The sequence below is a fragment of the Mycteria americana genome, chromosome 7 (assembly GCF_035582795.1).
Source record: "Mycteria americana isolate JAX WOST 10 ecotype Jacksonville Zoo and Gardens chromosome 7, USCA_MyAme_1.0, whole genome shotgun sequence".
In the NCBI taxonomy this organism is placed as follows: domain Eukaryota; kingdom Metazoa; phylum Chordata; class Aves; order Ciconiiformes; family Ciconiidae; genus Mycteria; species Mycteria americana.
This window is the reverse complement of record NC_134371.1, coordinates 62,544,019-62,560,621: the sequence shown is the minus strand read 5'-3', so window position 1 is coordinate 62,560,621 and position 16,603 is coordinate 62,544,019. Positions and strand designations below refer to the sequence as shown.

Sequence of the window (16,603 nt, the reverse complement as noted above, 5' to 3'; positions counted from 1 at the left end):
TATTCCTGCATACTGAAAATGAACCATGTTTTTCTTCTCCTTGAATTCTGTCTTTTAGGTTCAATTTAGTGGCAGCACCATCCCTCTCACATATGGGTACTTTATTTCCTGAATACCTAGAGGAAAGTATGCTCCTTCCATGATTTGGCATGTTCAAATAAAAGCTTTTTCTTTTTTCCTGGTGGTAGCAGAATATTCCTTCATACAGGGCTTTCTGTAGTATCATTTTCATCTGTGTAACTCAGAAAACTGTCCCTTGTTATTACTTCAGCTAATTAAGTTCATGCTGAACTTAATACAGAAAAAAGATCCACAGAGATAATTATTCTGATTTCTGCTACAGCACATTACAGAAATAGCATTGACTGCTCTCCAGTCTTCTTGTCTCAGAAGAGAAATTTGAATCTGTCTTTTAGATGCTACCTTGAGTAGAGGAGAGATGTTGTTCTGAATCCCAATTGCAGGACGGCTTTTTGTTTTAGTCTTTGTTATCTTTTTTTTCCCCATTTATTCCCTAAATACTGCGGAGTGATCTCAAGGAATACAGCTTCACCACCACCTTTTACTTTGACTCCAAGCACATTTGAAATCAAGTCAAATTGCAACTCCTACATTTTATAAGGGGCTTGATCACATTGTGTATCCTAGGTGTGCTTTGAAAATGCATCTGTAGTTGAGCTGTCTGACGGTCCTAGATGGAGAAATAACTACTTTACAGATTCTGATTAAACATAAATAACCTGAACGCTAATCTACATGGTCTGGCTGAAACTGTAGAGGACAGGTATAGAAGTATAACTCCAGGTTCCTGGGAAGAGTAAAGCAGCTACACTATGGTAGATGTCAGTACATAAATTCTGGTTAAGTCCTATGTTAGTCACGTACATTTTCTTTCCAGTCTTGCCTGATGTCTGTGTGTTAGCAGTTCTGTCCCTTCATTCTTAAATTAATTCTGAACTTGTGGATAATTATTGTTTAGGTATTTTTGCTACAGCGTACCAGCTTAGTAGTGTCACTATGTGCCTTTGTTCTGCTTCATCTTTTATATCTGAAAGATTAGTCCTGGGTATGGGTCTCTCTTCAGTGTTCTCTGTACTTGATATTAAATAATGAAAGTTTATTGAAATTGTCTGCCACACTCTGCATTTCCTCCTCTTTCAAAGCCCATGATTTGTAGATCTTATTTGAGTTTGGTTTTAATTACTGGATATTCTTTGCATTATATAAGATATCGCTACAAATTCAATTGATTGAAACAGAGATACAACAGTATAATAGGATCAAATATTTGGAAGATGAAAGTAGACTAAATCAAGCTTAAAATAAAACACAGCTTTACCTGGGAGAGTGGTTAGCCATTTGAACAGCTTACCATGGTTCATACCGATTCTCCGTCGCTGATGGTTTTTTGAGACTAGATGTTTTACTGAAAGATAAAATGACTGAAAGTTTAAATTAGGAATTAATTTAGGGATGTCTTATGCCATGTATAATACAAAAGACCAGATCAGAAGATTACAGGAATCATCTCACTCTCACTTTAGGAATCTGTGGGCTACAGTTTAGTTCAGATCGCCTTGGTGTTAGAGAAGGTTTGCATTCTGCTTAGGGAAAAAAGATTGTGCATGATAGAGTAGGTGTGTCCAAGAGCACTGATCATATGATCTCCAAGATCACCTTAGAGAGGTGGATGAAATTGTACACTTCAGAGGCTTAAAGATGTACAAATGTGTCCCTTTGTTCATTTAAATTAGCTCTCACTACATAAAACCTGGAGGAAGAATGAAGATCTTGATTCGTTAGTCTGCCAGCTTGAAAGCATGTTCATGCGTCTAGCAGATGTTATGTTGTGAACATTTTTGTCTCAATTATTACTTGAACTTGTGAACCTGAGATTCAAAAATAACCATTCAGGTCTGTGTTTTTGCTGACCTTTATAACTGTATTGCTATTCTCATTCTAGTTCATATTCTTCTGAGGTATCTAAGTTATCCATGTTATTAGGAACGGGCTGAGAAGCTTGGATATCCCATTACTCAGTGATTATCAATTTAGTCTCTCAACCTCATGAATATCTATGTTTCTTTTTCCATCAGTGCCAACTTTTCCTTCACTTCTTCTAATTCTGTACAAAGTGCATTAACTTTTCTGACGTTCCAAAATGCAAAAATGGCCAAGTGGATGGCATAGCCATTTTGGTACATCAGTGTCCTGGTTTCAGCTGAGATAGAGTTAATTTTCTTTATAGTGGCTGGTATGGGGCTATGTTTTGGATTTGTACTGAAAACAGTGTTGATAATACAGAGATGTTTTAGTTGTTGCTGCACTAGTCAAGGACTTTTCAGCTTCCCGTGCTCTGCCAGGTGCAGAAGAAGCTGAGAGGGGGCACAGCCAGGATAGTTGATCCAAACTGCCCAAAGGGCTGTTCCATACCATATGGCGTCATGCTCAGTATATAAAGCTGGGGAAGAAGAAGGAAGGGGGGGACGTTTGGAGTGATGGCGTTTGTCTTCCCAAGTAACCATTACATGTGATGGAGCCCTGCTTTCCTGGAGATGGCTGAACACCTGCCTGCCCATGGGAAGGAGTGAATGAATTCCTTGTTTTGCTTTGCTTGCATGCGTGGCTTTTGCTTTACCTATGCAACTGTCTTTATCTCAGCCCATGAGTTTTCTCACTTTTACTCTTCTGATTCTCTCCCCCATCCCACTGGGGGAGAGCGAGCGGCTGTGTGGGGCTTAGTTGCCAGCTGGGGCTAAACCACGACAATCAGACAGATCTTTAATGTGTTTGTTTCATGTGTAGGATTGTGCATGCATGTTAGATCTCTTGGTCAGGTGCATCAGTTTATGTGGCAGGAGGCTGCCATACTTTGGATGACGTGGCAGAGAGGTTTCATGGTGCAAGGCTACAGCCGGGAGGACTGTGCCTCTCAGGACGCTGCCCTGCTGCAGTACAGTGTCCATCTACGGCCCGCGTTTCCTTCCAGGGTGCCATGTGCCAGGCATATTCCATCAACAGATCAAAATCAGGCAGGAGGGGGCTGCAGCGCTTCACTGCAAATCCATAGAGGTGGGTGTGAGGCAAGGGAGCAGAGGCTCGGCTAACTGAGTCTCATGCAGTCTGAATGCAACAGAGGTTGCAGAAAAAAATGATTGAAGTCTGGATTTGTTAAGGTATTTACATAGCCAAGATGCTGAAAACAGTTAGCACCTCTTTCTCATGGCCCTTTTTCCTCTAAAATAAAATGAAACCTGGAGCTTAGAGTTCAAGCCTTCAGGACCATAAGTTTTATTGACATTGATGAGACTTACACTCATGAGTATGTTTGTAAATCCAAGCCCCTTCTGAGCATTCCAGTGTATGACTGCCTGGTCTTCAGCATCCAGATGCTCTGAAAAATACATCTCCTGATGGCTTAAGTTCCTGAAGTCCTAAGGCCTTTGGAAGTCCATCAGCTATTCAGTACTTAGAACCTTTTCAGTATCCCATACCTTCAAAGGGACTAGTAAAAGTTCTTCCCCATCGGATTTTTTTCTTGGTTAAAATTTTATGCTAAGTATATAACCCCTGAGTCATTATATTTTTGAGAAATCCAATACAGAACAGACTAGTGCTCCATTAGTAGGCTTCTTTTGTGGAAGTCAAGACTGTTCAACAGTTTAGTTACCCTATTTTATGAGTATTGACTAAAAAATTCCCACTATTAGTCATCATAGAATCCTAGAATTTACTCTGATTTTTCAAAGGCTTGAAATAAAAATGAAACCTGCTTATAAGTATATAGTATCATGAGTTAGTAAAAAAAAAAAAAAGAAAGAAACCACACAGCAACAGCAACAAACTCCAAGCTGTGAGCCTTTTGCAATAATGCATTTTTCCAAGTAAAAAATATCCCTTGCTTCCACTAAGGTTTTTCAAAATCATGTTTCAGCACTTCGGTTCCTCCTGCTCCCTCTTTTCATTTGTTCTAGCAGTATGCCTACACCTGACCTTAATATTTTGGATGAATTATCAGATACAAGTTGAGTCTTTTATATGTGATGGAGTTTAGTCTTTGCATGGTGAGATTTGTTGATGCAACAAAAATTACATTCACTTGTAAAGTAGCTGAGTGTAAACATCTATTGTGTATGTGCCTGTTCTGTTTACTAGAATTTGTCCCTAAATCTTTAAGCCTAAAACTGTACATATTTTGAAACATTCCGTTGTATGGAATCTCATATTTAACAGTTTCATGGGGTTGTTTCTTTGGAAGTAAAAGTGTTTCTCAAGAGCCTTTTTTTCTATCCGCTCCCAGTGAAAAGAGGAGAGCAAAGCCATCCGCTTACCACAAAGCAGTGCCACCACAAAGGAAAGATTAAGGGTTTAGAGAGAGGTCAATGTGGGTTTTTCTCTAACTAAACACTTTCCTAAAGTTTCCTTGTGGAAAAAATAATGAAGTCATCTCAGAGTTTTTAAAGAATTTTTATTTCTTTTTCACCGTCTGCATTCGCTTGTCTTCTCAGCATGGATGTTTAATCTTTCTAGGCTTTGTGAATTGGTCCAAATGAATAAGTGGTGAGCTGTCTCTCTAGGAGCTAGAGGCTTATTCTAAGGCCCTAATCACTGAGTAAACACATCTTTGCCCTCCCTCTCTTACAACTGCTATATAATAGTCGAGATTCTAGCACAGTAACCTGGATATTGCAGGGATCGACGCTTTGAAATGCAGAATGGCTGATCCTCAAAAACAGACAGTGCCTGATCTTCCCCTGCCTCTTTCTTCTTTTTAAATTAAATATCACCACAGAAATGCTGTTTTATTGCTTGATATTGTGCATCAGTGCCCTGGATTTTCAAGTTTAGTTTCAGTCAACATTGGTGGCTGCACTTATATGGATCTCTGCATGTTGGGCTTATTAATGGCCCTTCCTGGCACATGTGTACGTGGTTCTGAAGAACATTTAAATTAAATTAGACAAACATTAATGCAAATTACTAATCCCTTTCCCAAAGTCTAATGTTCAAATGTATTCTTCTTTATATAAACAGTCATTAAGTTTTGTCCAAAGCCAGCATATGAGGTGATAGCCATACAGGTTTTTGACAAAGACAGCTTGTCTCAAAATTGCATCCCATGTCTTGCTATATCAATACACATCAATAACTAGTGTTCAGTGTTACTTCTGATTAAGAGATTTGAAATGACTTTACATAAAAGCCTGAAAATAAGCATTTACCACATTGTCTCAGCAAATATGTTCAAGTAGGATTTTAAAATCAAGTAAGTAATATATATATGGGTATGGGGGAATGGAAAGTTGTAATTTTCTGAATGGTATTTATAATTCAGTGAATACCATATAGGATCATGGTCCTTAACCAGCTCATAGTTTCCCTATGTTTTTCTCAGTCTGCTTTCTATCTTTACATATATAGACTCACTTTGCAGAAGGTGGTCTGAGAGTGTCATGGGGACACAGCACAGCTCAATGCTGCTGGCAGTGAAGCTCATATATTACTTGATAGGGTTTCAGAAGAACATGGCACAGAATATTTTGTTTCAAGAGGCCACAAACACCATCCTCAACATCTAGTCTTCGCTAACGTGGTAACTACCATGAGATATATCGGTGCTCACAAACTCAATGTGGGATTTGATCCACGTCTCCCATACCCCTTCCCTTGGGTCTTACACATTCGCAGTGCTGGGGCAGCTACCTTGCTCCTCAGCTCCACAAGAGATGTAGCCAGCTGGGCCGACACATGGCCTTTTGACCATCGACTTACGAAGCAGGCGAGAGGCTGATGTGCTGTGGGCCTCCCCACATCATACGGCTGGATGGAGAGCTGCCAGAACATCCAGCATGTAGCGTCGCAGGCTTTGGGACTGTAGGCAGCTGTGTTGTTAGTTACGCGTTTTCCTCTTTCTTTGGTTACAGATGGGTTGATAACAATACACTGTCAGTTTTTAAAGTTGTTTATAATTGTTTTGTGTGGTAGATGTTGTTGTATCAAGATGTGTGTTCCTTGCTCAGGGAGTTGTTCCAAATGTTATCTTTATTGGGCAGCAAGCCAAAAAAGTTCACTCATTTCTTAAGCCAAGTCTGTTAATAAGGTTTTTGTTTTTCATTCAAATGTTGTTATTTTCATGTTCTAAGCATATAATATATTGTGTTTTGGTACCTGAAATAAAATATTAGGAAGCATTGAGAAGATTTACAGCTTTGGAGGGATGGACCATTTGACTTGAAATCTACTGGGTTTTTTTCCCCTGTGTGTGCACGTTGAGATATTCGGCACCCTCGATAAACACCATAGGGCGTACTAACGCGCAAATCTGCAGCAGTAATTTTAAATTGCTAAAGAGCCTGAGGAAGTTTTCACTGATCTTTTCTTGTGTCTTTTCAGAGAAAGCTTCTTGCTATCTACCTCCACCATGATGAAAGTGTACTAACCAACGTCTTCTGCTCACAAATGCTTTGTGCTGAATCTATCGTCTCCTATCTGAGTCAGAACTTCATAACCTGGGCGTGGGACATGACAAAAGAAGCAAACAGAGCAAGGTAAGACTCTTTGGACTGAGAGTGGAGCCGCTTGTCTCTCAAGGAAGACTCTTATCTCTGTGTCATCTCTGTGTATCAGATGTTTTGTTGCTTGATATCTGAACTAGAAACTTCATGCTCGTTCTCGGCTGATGAATGAAGCTGTGCTGGCTGATGTTCACTGAGAATTGGACTGGCCTTGTTTTCATTACAAAGTGACCTCTTATTCCTGCACAGGAAAAAATAGTTGAAGAAATTATTTCCTTCTTTTTCTTTTTTTTTTTTGAGTTTATTTTGCAAACATAGTTCTAGGAACGTGTCCTCACAGTTTTGCATTGCAGTGCCATAATATTATGTGACGCTAATTGTATGTACGTAGGTGTAGTTGCATTAGAACTGTCTGGGATAATACCTACTGTTGTTAATGAAAATCTTATTAAAAAAATAACATTCATGTGATAAATTAATATTAAAAACAGACGATGAAAAAAATTAGAAGCTTGCAATTCATATGAACTTCTTTGAACTACAGTTTTCTTACAGAACATTCCTTTGGTAATGTTCAGATATTTTGACAGGTTTTAATATAATAAAAGCTATCCTATGTCTTAGAGAGCCCATCATTTTGCTGATGAGTAAAGAAATTTAAAAATGGTGGATTCCACCTCCTTCTACATCTTTTGTGTTACCAACAAATTTTCTTATCTTTATATTAAGACCTCTCTCTCCTTTAGTTATTTATCCGTTGGTCATAAACTATTGAAAATAATGATTTTATGATTATATTTATTGTATTTAGAAATCAGACTTGTTTGGTTTTCTATACTTGGACCTTATTTCATCACCGTTATTTACACAGAAGATGACTGCTTGCCAGGATGTCTTGCGTATATTACTGTAATGAGAGTTATTCTAACTTTAGAACAAAAGTCATTTAGGCTGGGATAAGTTTGCCACTTTTTTACACAATTCCATTGATTATTGAACAATTAAAAGTACATATTTATGTTTCTTTCTCTTACAGCTTGCTAGAATACAGCATTCATGCATTCCTATTCTTAAATATGTAAAATTATAGTTAATATTTCTTTACTGAAGGTGGGCATGGAGAACAGAAAAATCTCTTTTTCTCATACACATTTTAAATGACATTTGCGTTTCACAGGAATTCCTCACTCGACCTTCTGCATTTCGTTGTTGGACGAATCAGCCGCTATGTTCCTAGTTTTTCTAGAGAAGAGTTAAAGATTATGGAAAAAAGCAGTCACAAAAACAGATAAAAAGTTTTTTAAAAAAGAAAAGAAAGAGAGAGGAAAAAGAAACATCTAGGTTCTTTCATGGGACCAAATACATAGACTGGAAAGTTGCTTAAGTCTTTTGGTATTGCCATTCATGGGCAGTAAGGAGCCTCCTCCTTTTCTTTTATCCCACAAGTTGGTGTAGAAGGAAACACTATTTCTAAACCATCTGTAGTGGCTAAGTTCAGTTGACTACCTGCTGTTCTATTGTTCGCTTTTCTATTTAATTCTCTAGTTTCTTTTATTTTACAATGACAAAAAATTGCAGTGTAGTTTCTTTTGAAAAACTGTGTTTGAGGGGTTTTTTATGACTGACGATCAACAGCCATGTAATTGCTTTGTTGTGTTTTACTAAAGAAATCTATTAAGTAGCACAACTTTGATACACTAGTAATAAGAGTTTGCAGGTTACAGAGACACCTGTGGTGACCAAAGCGACAGAAGCTGCTTATTAGAAAGAGCCTGTACAGCTGTGTCCTATTAACTCCTTATGACACTTCTTAAAACACAAAATAAAGGGCTTGTTTAAGGCTTTATAGCTATTCTCAATGAACCTAGTCACCGATTGTGCAGTACGATAGGGTTTTTAAGCCTTCATTTTTTGCTTTCTATTAACACCAACAAAGAAACTGTCATATTAACAGTGAGGTCAAAAAATAGTAAGGGGTAAACAAGGCACGCTGGCTCGAATTAGAAGAATTTCTCGGTTGTGTTTAGTGTCACATCCTGCTCCTTAGACTGTGATTTCTTCAGAGGGGGCATGATGCTTCCTTCTCCCTTTGGAAAGTGCCAGTGCACTGTGGGCATTCCCATAAATAAATACTCAGTACCTCTGTTTAATTACTACCCTTCGTTATATGACACAACGGCAGTGGACTTGGAGCCTATTCTGTTCTGTATCCCTATGAATACAGTTGCACGTCGCTTTTTATTTGAATGGTGAGAAGGCAACGGCAACAACAGAAGGAACTGCTTTTTGCGTGCTGGTGTGGCCCAAGAGCAACTTATTTGTGCTGTTACAACTGCATTAGTAGAAAAGCCAGGGTGGGAAGGCAGAGGAACCAGGCCCACTTTATTTACAGCGATCAAGAGGGACACCTCAAGGTCGGTAGTAAAAGACAGGTTTTTAGTGCTGTAGCATGGCATGAATAAATTCAAAAATACAAATACTTTCCTCGTATAAGCCAAAAAATCTTGAATATTCTGATCTTTCTTGCTCTTTGCTGTCCTCCTTCTGACATCTATGGATGTCATTTTGTTCCAAAAACAGTCTTAGTAGTTTCCATTTTTCTCATTAATGAAATGAGGGTCCATCCTGAACACCGTAGAACAAAAACAACTCCAAAATCTCGACATTTTTCCTGATTTTTAATATGTTTCTCAGCTGACACTGATGTAGGGATGTGCTTTGAATTCTGTGTTAGTGTACACTAGCACTTTTCAGCTGGAATCTCTCAATCTTGTTCTTCAACACCCATTGCAACAGAGTGAAGAGACTTCTGTAGGTAGGACTACAAATAAAACCCTGTGTGCAAGTGCCAGAGTAACCATTAGCAGTAGTGCAAGAGCATAAGCATTATGACTTTAGGAGTCAGATTTTTAAAAATTTCTAACTACAGCCACCCAGGACTGTTACTTTGTCAAACTGAAGGAGAACTCTAGTTAATACAGTTAAGAGGATGTTTTGTTCTGGCTTCCACAGCTTTTAATTGCCTCTGACATAAGGTTTGCAGGAAAGGAGGCAATTATTTTGGGTAAGTGTTGCAAATTATTAATATTTTCATTACTAGAATAAAAAAAATCATAATAAAAGGCACAAAATAATACAATAAAATAATTAGCCTTCATTTAGGAAAATAACTTGATGTTTTTATAATACCATTAAGGAATCTACATGAAAGCTTTATAACCTATAGTTTAGACTTTAGCAAGCAACTGTTTGGAATATTCTTGTAATTTATGTTGTCCATGGTCAAAGGAGGAAAAAAACCCACAAAGCTACAGGTATCTTTTACTTCCTTGTTATATTCCACTCAATTCGGGGTGAATCATGAGCTTAAAAATCACTGTTTCCTTTCCATTGCTTGCTATGGAGATTTGCTACCATGCTGCTCCAAACAGCAGAAATACGCTTACAGGAGGTGTCAGGGCAGTAGCAGTGGTGTTTGACAGCAGTGGTGTTGACAATTCTGGCCCTACCTTTTGGTCCGAGCACGTGGCTGCAGCAGCTCACCAGCTGCATCGGGCCATCGTATGGGCTAAGTGATTCCTCAGGTTTCCAGAGAGGTTATGGGATAGATAAGCAGGAGAGCCAGACATGAGCAGCTATAGTTCTGGCATTTTCTGACTTCAAAGAGTTGACTAAATACCATTATTCTAATATAATTATGTGTGTGTGTGTATGGGAGGTGTATATATATGTGTATATATATGTATGCAAGCACATGCCTAACTATTTTTGTTAATTCATTGATAGACATTAATATAACATATTTGTATCCAGGACAGATATATAGTGAATATATATACATACATATATACCTATACATGCACACATAGCCTTATGTTTGTACACACAGCATTTACAAACATAGATTATGCATAATATTAACAGATTTCCAATGTACATAATGTTTGCCAAGCAAAGCAATGCCAAAACTGTAAAACAGCGACTCAAATGTCTGTAGCAGCTTTTTAGCTTTTGGTATCGTTGCCCTTGGGCGCTGTATTTCAGGTGTTACCAACTTTTCTCAGCTCTGATGACAGGTACTTGTTAGTTTTAATGTTCAAATGATAGTTTTTCACTTTGCTTAAGCTTAGGAAAGAGTTAATTGACTAAACCGCTTCTCAGCAGCAGGTTGTCTTCACCTGCAATTTCTGTCATCAAGTAATTAGCCATATTCACAGTTGCTGACCCTTAATACTAACCTACTGAATGATGCATGCCTGGATGAAGACCAGTTGACCATATTACTCCAGCTCCCCAATCCTATTTGATCCTTCAGCAAATATATTGCAGGTGTGGGGTCTGTGAGAGCTGGACTTGGTGAGTTAATTTCTCCCTGCCTCTTCAGGAGTGACCGTAGATTCTGTGTATGTTGCTTGGAAAACTGTTGGATGTGTCCTTTGGGCACTAAATCCTTAACAGGTTTCACAGAACAGTGTGAAAACCTTATCTATTGTATTTTGCAATATTTTATTTAATTTACTTTAATAGCAATACAGTGCCAGTCAATAAAAACAGGTCAAAAGTCTAATTAATGTTTTAAAAATAAAGGTTCTCAAACACCAGGCGAGTTTGTCGTTTTCTGTATGGTTTGTTTTGAGGAGGAAGAGGAAAGAAGGTGAGGAGGGAACCCTTCTGTTCCGTGATTACATCCCACCCGCTCATTTTCTCCTTTTCTCCTTTGCTTTTGATTTTAGTGGCGGTCTTAACAGAATGTCAAGATCAATTTGCAGCATGGTTTAACTCAAGGTTTGCATTCTGCCAGCAGCAATTGTCCTAACGAACAATGCCGTGTGTTCTTGTAACTTCAGAAGCTTTTAGAAGGCTCATGGCAAGGGCAGCATCTAATGACTTTATTAGTGTAGGGTTTCAAAATGGGCTCAGTAATTGTTCACATCTCTTTGTCATCTAGTCATAATTACTGCATAGTATTGTTCGGGGTTGCACTTGTGAATAGTTTCCTAATAGCACTGAAATGAAGAAAAAAGGAAAAGGATAAAAGGTGATTGTCTCCTTAGATGGAGAACAAAACAGCCTGTATATAGATGATGGTTAAACTGTTTATTATACACCCACCAGAAAAGGTAAACTATCCCTCCTTAAATATTTATATACTTCAAGGTAATTTCATGTTAGCAGTCTAAAAATGTCCAAATTTGGAAAACTAAAAACCAGCAGAGAATGCATTTTAATTTGATTGTGATTAGTAAGATATGGATGTCTCCGTAATATTCAACTATAAATAGCAAGTAGTCTCTCTGTTGAAGTGATTAAGGTTTTCAGTGCGTCATTTTATATGCCTATAGCGATGCTTTAAGGTCATCTGAAAAAAAAAATTATTAAAACCACAGGAATTAACTAAATTGATACATTTGTAAGCATATATTTTTAAGTCCCCACTATAAAATCAAATCCTAAAGCAAGTTCTATCCCACTGTACTCAAACTACAGTATAGTTTATGAAGCTTGTTGAACAGAAAAGGTGAAAGAATAAAACTCTGTAGTGTCCTGTGCAAAAGAGGTGAAGGCAGAAGAACAGGTAGTTAAGACAGACTTGTTGGGCTGCTTTGAGGAAGGAGAAAGAAGTCACTCACAGGTCCATCTAAATACAGGAGACCACAACTGCACCAGTGAAGTCTAATGCCGGATGGAATTGAAGCTGTAGAGAAATTCAGATGCATCTATGCATCTAAATCAACCGTCAGAAGAAATCATTGAGCTGGCAGAGTCAGCATCCTTTGTACCAAAATGCAGCTGAAAGGCGTGAATGAATCTCTTTGGTACTGCCGGGTGCCTGATCGGGACAAAGCTCTCTGCAGAAGTGCAGGTGCCCATCCTCTTCCTTTAGGTTAGGATGACTCTGCTTTGATCTCTCTGCTCCCCTTTTTGTCACCGTTCTGTCTGTGGGTCTCGGAGAGCTGCAAATAACAGTGCTCAGTCCATGCTTGGCCAGGAGGTTCAACTGTACCTGCATCATTCCTGGCCAATGGTTCTCTGATCTAACCTTCGGTGTGAGGGAGGTTTCTCAGCATTTCTCCATAACCAGTTCCAGTACTTGACTTTCACTGCCTTTAGGCAGTTCACACTAATATTTAACCAAAGTTTCTCTTGCAGCAATCAATGACAATTATATCTTGGTCAACTCAGTAGGCAGTGAGGTATTGTCTTCCTTTCTGCTGTTGTGTTCTTTGGACTGAAATGGTGCTATTTTTTCCTGCGATTTTCTTAGACTAAGCAACTGTGATTCCTTCAGCTTTTCCTTGTAGCTTGTCCTTTTGTAGACATTTGTTATTGTAGCCTTCATGTGGTCCTTCTGTAATTGGTCCACACCTTTACTGATGCACTGTGCCTAAAACTGCCTTCTCAGCGCTAAATACAGAACGAGGATTATTTCATGTTGTACAAACCATGCTTCTGTTTACTCACCCCAATACGATGCTTGTCTTCTTCACATGATGACTTTTCTTCTTCCCTTACTGCTTGATTCTTATTCTGTATTTGTGCAGTTGTTCCTCCTACTCAGAGACTTTCATTGACCTTGTTGAATTGCATTTTACTTGTCGGGACGTTTCTCCGATTTGTGAAGATTAATCTGAATTCTTTTACTGACTTCCAACGTGCTTGTAGCTTCTCCCACTTTACTAACATCTGTAAAGTAACTGAACATATTCTTTGTTCTTATCTAGGTTATTATTAAATCTACCTGTAGCAAGCCTTGGGTATTCCTTAGCAAATCATATATTACATGCCTTTCTAATAAGATAGGCAATAGGCAAAGCTACCACTGATATGCAAGCACATCTTGTGTTTTCCATTTTTAGTACAGCATTTTAGCAAAGGGTCCAGGTATATTTTATTTATACTTTTACCAATGATTTTGTCTGGTGTCCAGTGGTATGTGAAAGGATGGATTAATGAGTTTCTAGAGGGATGTGTTTTAGACTAAACGGGGTTATAAAGTATTTACTTAATCTGTTTGAACCTTGCAGGATGAAATTAAATCTTCCATGTTTTATGAAGAGATAGACAACCCACTCATCTAGGCTTTACTCTCACATAAAGAAGAAGTGGATAAAATCATGCTTTTTACATCTGAATCCCCAGATATTTAGCATGTGGATACTAAAGAGGATATGCACATCGTCTAATTCAGGCTGCTTTATACATCTTTAAACCATGCCTTATATATGTTGCTCATTCCCCCTTGTGTTTGAGTCAACAGTTATGACCCTACCAATGTGGGTAAAACAATAACTCTGTATTATGGAGACTATGGGTAGCAATCTTATTTTAATATACCCTGTCATGACCTCAGCTTTTACCTTTTTTTAAAAATGTAAATACCTAATACAAAAATGTTATTTTTACATTAACATTTTAATGAGTCTTGTGTTGACTTTTGCACAGTATATAATTATTATTAAAAATAATCAGAAATCTTACATATTTAATATTCATCATTGTTTTCTTCATGCTCAAGAAATAAGTTACATTTTTTTCACAGCCATTTCTGAAGTTTTAAAGTTTCTTAAAGTAAAGTTGGCCTTGGGAAGTATCTGGCCATAAATAAATCACAGGTTTTTGGCCCCAAATCGTCCCGGTTGTGGACTGAACACCAGTTCAGACTGAAAGGGAATAGAAATTTCAGAAGGGGTTACCAGATTTTGTCCTTCCACTGCTTTTTGAGCAGGGCTTCAGGCTGAGATGATATAGCAAAAAACATCTCCAGTGCAGCCTTTCTGTTCAAAAGTCCTTTGCAAGAAGTATGGTGGGCACCGTGTGCCAAAGGGCCTCATTTTAGGAAGAACTTTTCCAAAGTTTTCCCACCAGTGTGTAAAAATTAAAAGTAACTACAGGAATATATATATGAGTAAGACTATAACAAATAACCAGATCTCTCTTATTTATGTCAGTACAGAAAAGAAAGGAAAAGTTTATCTAAAATCCTATGCCATTTTTAATATTTCTTTTAATACATTTTATCCATACGTTTGAGAGCAGAGTTCTCTCTGTATGGAAGAGAATTTGCCCTTTAGTGCACTAGACAGATTTGCGAATACAATTATTAATTAACCTTAAGGTGCTGGGGAGAGTTTAAGAAAAGCCAAAAGCAAAGGAGGGCTTTCAATTTTTGTTTGAACATACAAAAAACATTCAAAACGTAGCATCAGTTGTCCCTCTTTGCACATTCGAGGAGTACACTACAGTGTACAATATGCAGCTTGCTCTGCATTAGTTTCCTTCTGCAGGTTTACTTGATTAACAAAAAAGAGCTAGAATTAGCATTTTAGATTTAGTTACTCTTTCTGCAACTATGCTATGCCATGACTGCTTGACATTTTTATTTTATTCATAATGTCTTGAGAAGATAGATTAATTTGGGGATGTATGCAGAGCTATTCATCCTATCAGATTGTATCATCAGTTTGATTCCAGTAGGTAACTAAAAATTGATACCACAACGGAGGGCACGCATCGAGTAGTTAATGTTTGGTTTCAGTGATGACTGGTAGGTGGTGTCCATGTCTTTCAAAGCCATGCCAGTTGCCACTTTTCTGAGTGGAAAGAGAAAAGAGACTGAATTCCTCTGCTCTTTTAGAGTCCTTCCGCTGGATCAAGGCCAAGGGCAGCAGTGCTGCGTTGTGCTGTGATTTTAATGGGAATGCAGAGGACTCTTAGCGCCCAGAATCATCAATTCTTTGCTGAGTTCTTCCTTTAATTCCTCTTCAGTTCTTCAATTCTTTGTAAATTCTCCCTCTACTAGGTAAGAGTAGGAATCACTTTGAACCAGTTCACATTGGAAAATACAACATGACAGTTTGGGAGCCAACAAACGCCTCTGCCTTGTGCTCCTTTTAAGGACTGGGCACCAGAGATACTCTTAGCTTACTGAATTGTTTAAATTGAAATATTAAAGGACTACTTACGTTTTTCTGAAGCATTTAGCATCATAGCTTTTTTGTTTGTTTGTTTGTTTGTTCATATTCATATTCATGGTGTGGTACGGAGGGATCTTGCGTAATCACAGATCCAAACTTGACTGCAATAGATCCTGTCCATATGAGTAACAAAAATGTGAAACAACATAATACATGAGCAGCAGATATATAACGAAACAATGAGATAATACCAGCTGTTGTCATGATGAAACACCTCCCGTTGGGAATAGCTGCCATCTCCCACCTAGGGGTTGGCTTTCTCTTCTGGGCTCCCCCCTCAAAAAGGCAATACATATTTTGTGGTGTAAATAGGTATCATATAGATTGAAAACTTTCCAGAGATCAAAAAATACTGAGCTCCAAGATCAACACTTTTGATGATCAGCACTTCAGCCAGAGGTGGCCAATTTTGTTGTTAAAAATTAAAAGCTGCATATTCTCACAAAAACATATTATTGCTAAACCCCAGCATTTACAAAGTTCTACATAGCATATCTGAGATCACTAGATAGGTGGTAGGTACCTACCACAGGAACTATGGTAGACCACAGACTTCAGTTGTAATAAATATTCCCTTTGGTTTTGAGACTCAGTAATATTTTAAACTTTTTTCAGTGGATTTTTAAAGCTGTTGTTTTTTCATAATTGCCTTCTAGGTGTTTTTTTTTTTTTAAAGTAATATTAAATAAATTGCATTTTATTATAAAATTACAAAAAAGTTATGCCAGGAATGTATTTTAATATAATGTGTCACATGTTAGCTGGTAGGGAATGATAACTTTCTTCTCTGGGAAACTAACGTGCTACAAACATGATAACTCTTCGCACAGGTTATCTCAGAGTGCACGTGGAGGGGTCACTGCTGAGCAGTGATCAGCAACCCCCCAACTTAACATCTTCATTTCACCAGAATCATTTTTCCTGTGTGCCTCTTTTAACTAAGGAGTGAACTACGTCTAAGAATTAATACCTGTTCAATCTACATTTAAAAAATTAAGATAAGTTTGTAATTTGGGGGGGGGGGGGGGTGTTTCTGTATTTCTCAAGCTATGGTCCGTGTCCATGTTTCTTCTGTAGCTTTAATAACGGCTCGTTTCAGTGCTAGTGAGTCAT

At 38.0% G+C, this 16,603-nt stretch overlaps 1 protein-coding gene across 1 annotated transcript in view; it reads left to right on the top strand.

Annotated features, from left to right (window-relative positions):
* Nucleotides 1–16,603, top strand: part of FAF1 (Fas associated factor 1) — a 179,193-nt gene that overhangs the window by 125,440 nt on the left and 37,150 nt on the right. Inside the window, exon 13 of the mRNA XM_075508737.1 lies at nucleotides 6,394–6,548. Coding sequence (XP_075364852.1) covers nucleotides 6,394–6,548 — 155 coding nt within the window. The remainder of the gene's footprint in view (nucleotides 1–6,393; nucleotides 6,549–16,603) is intronic.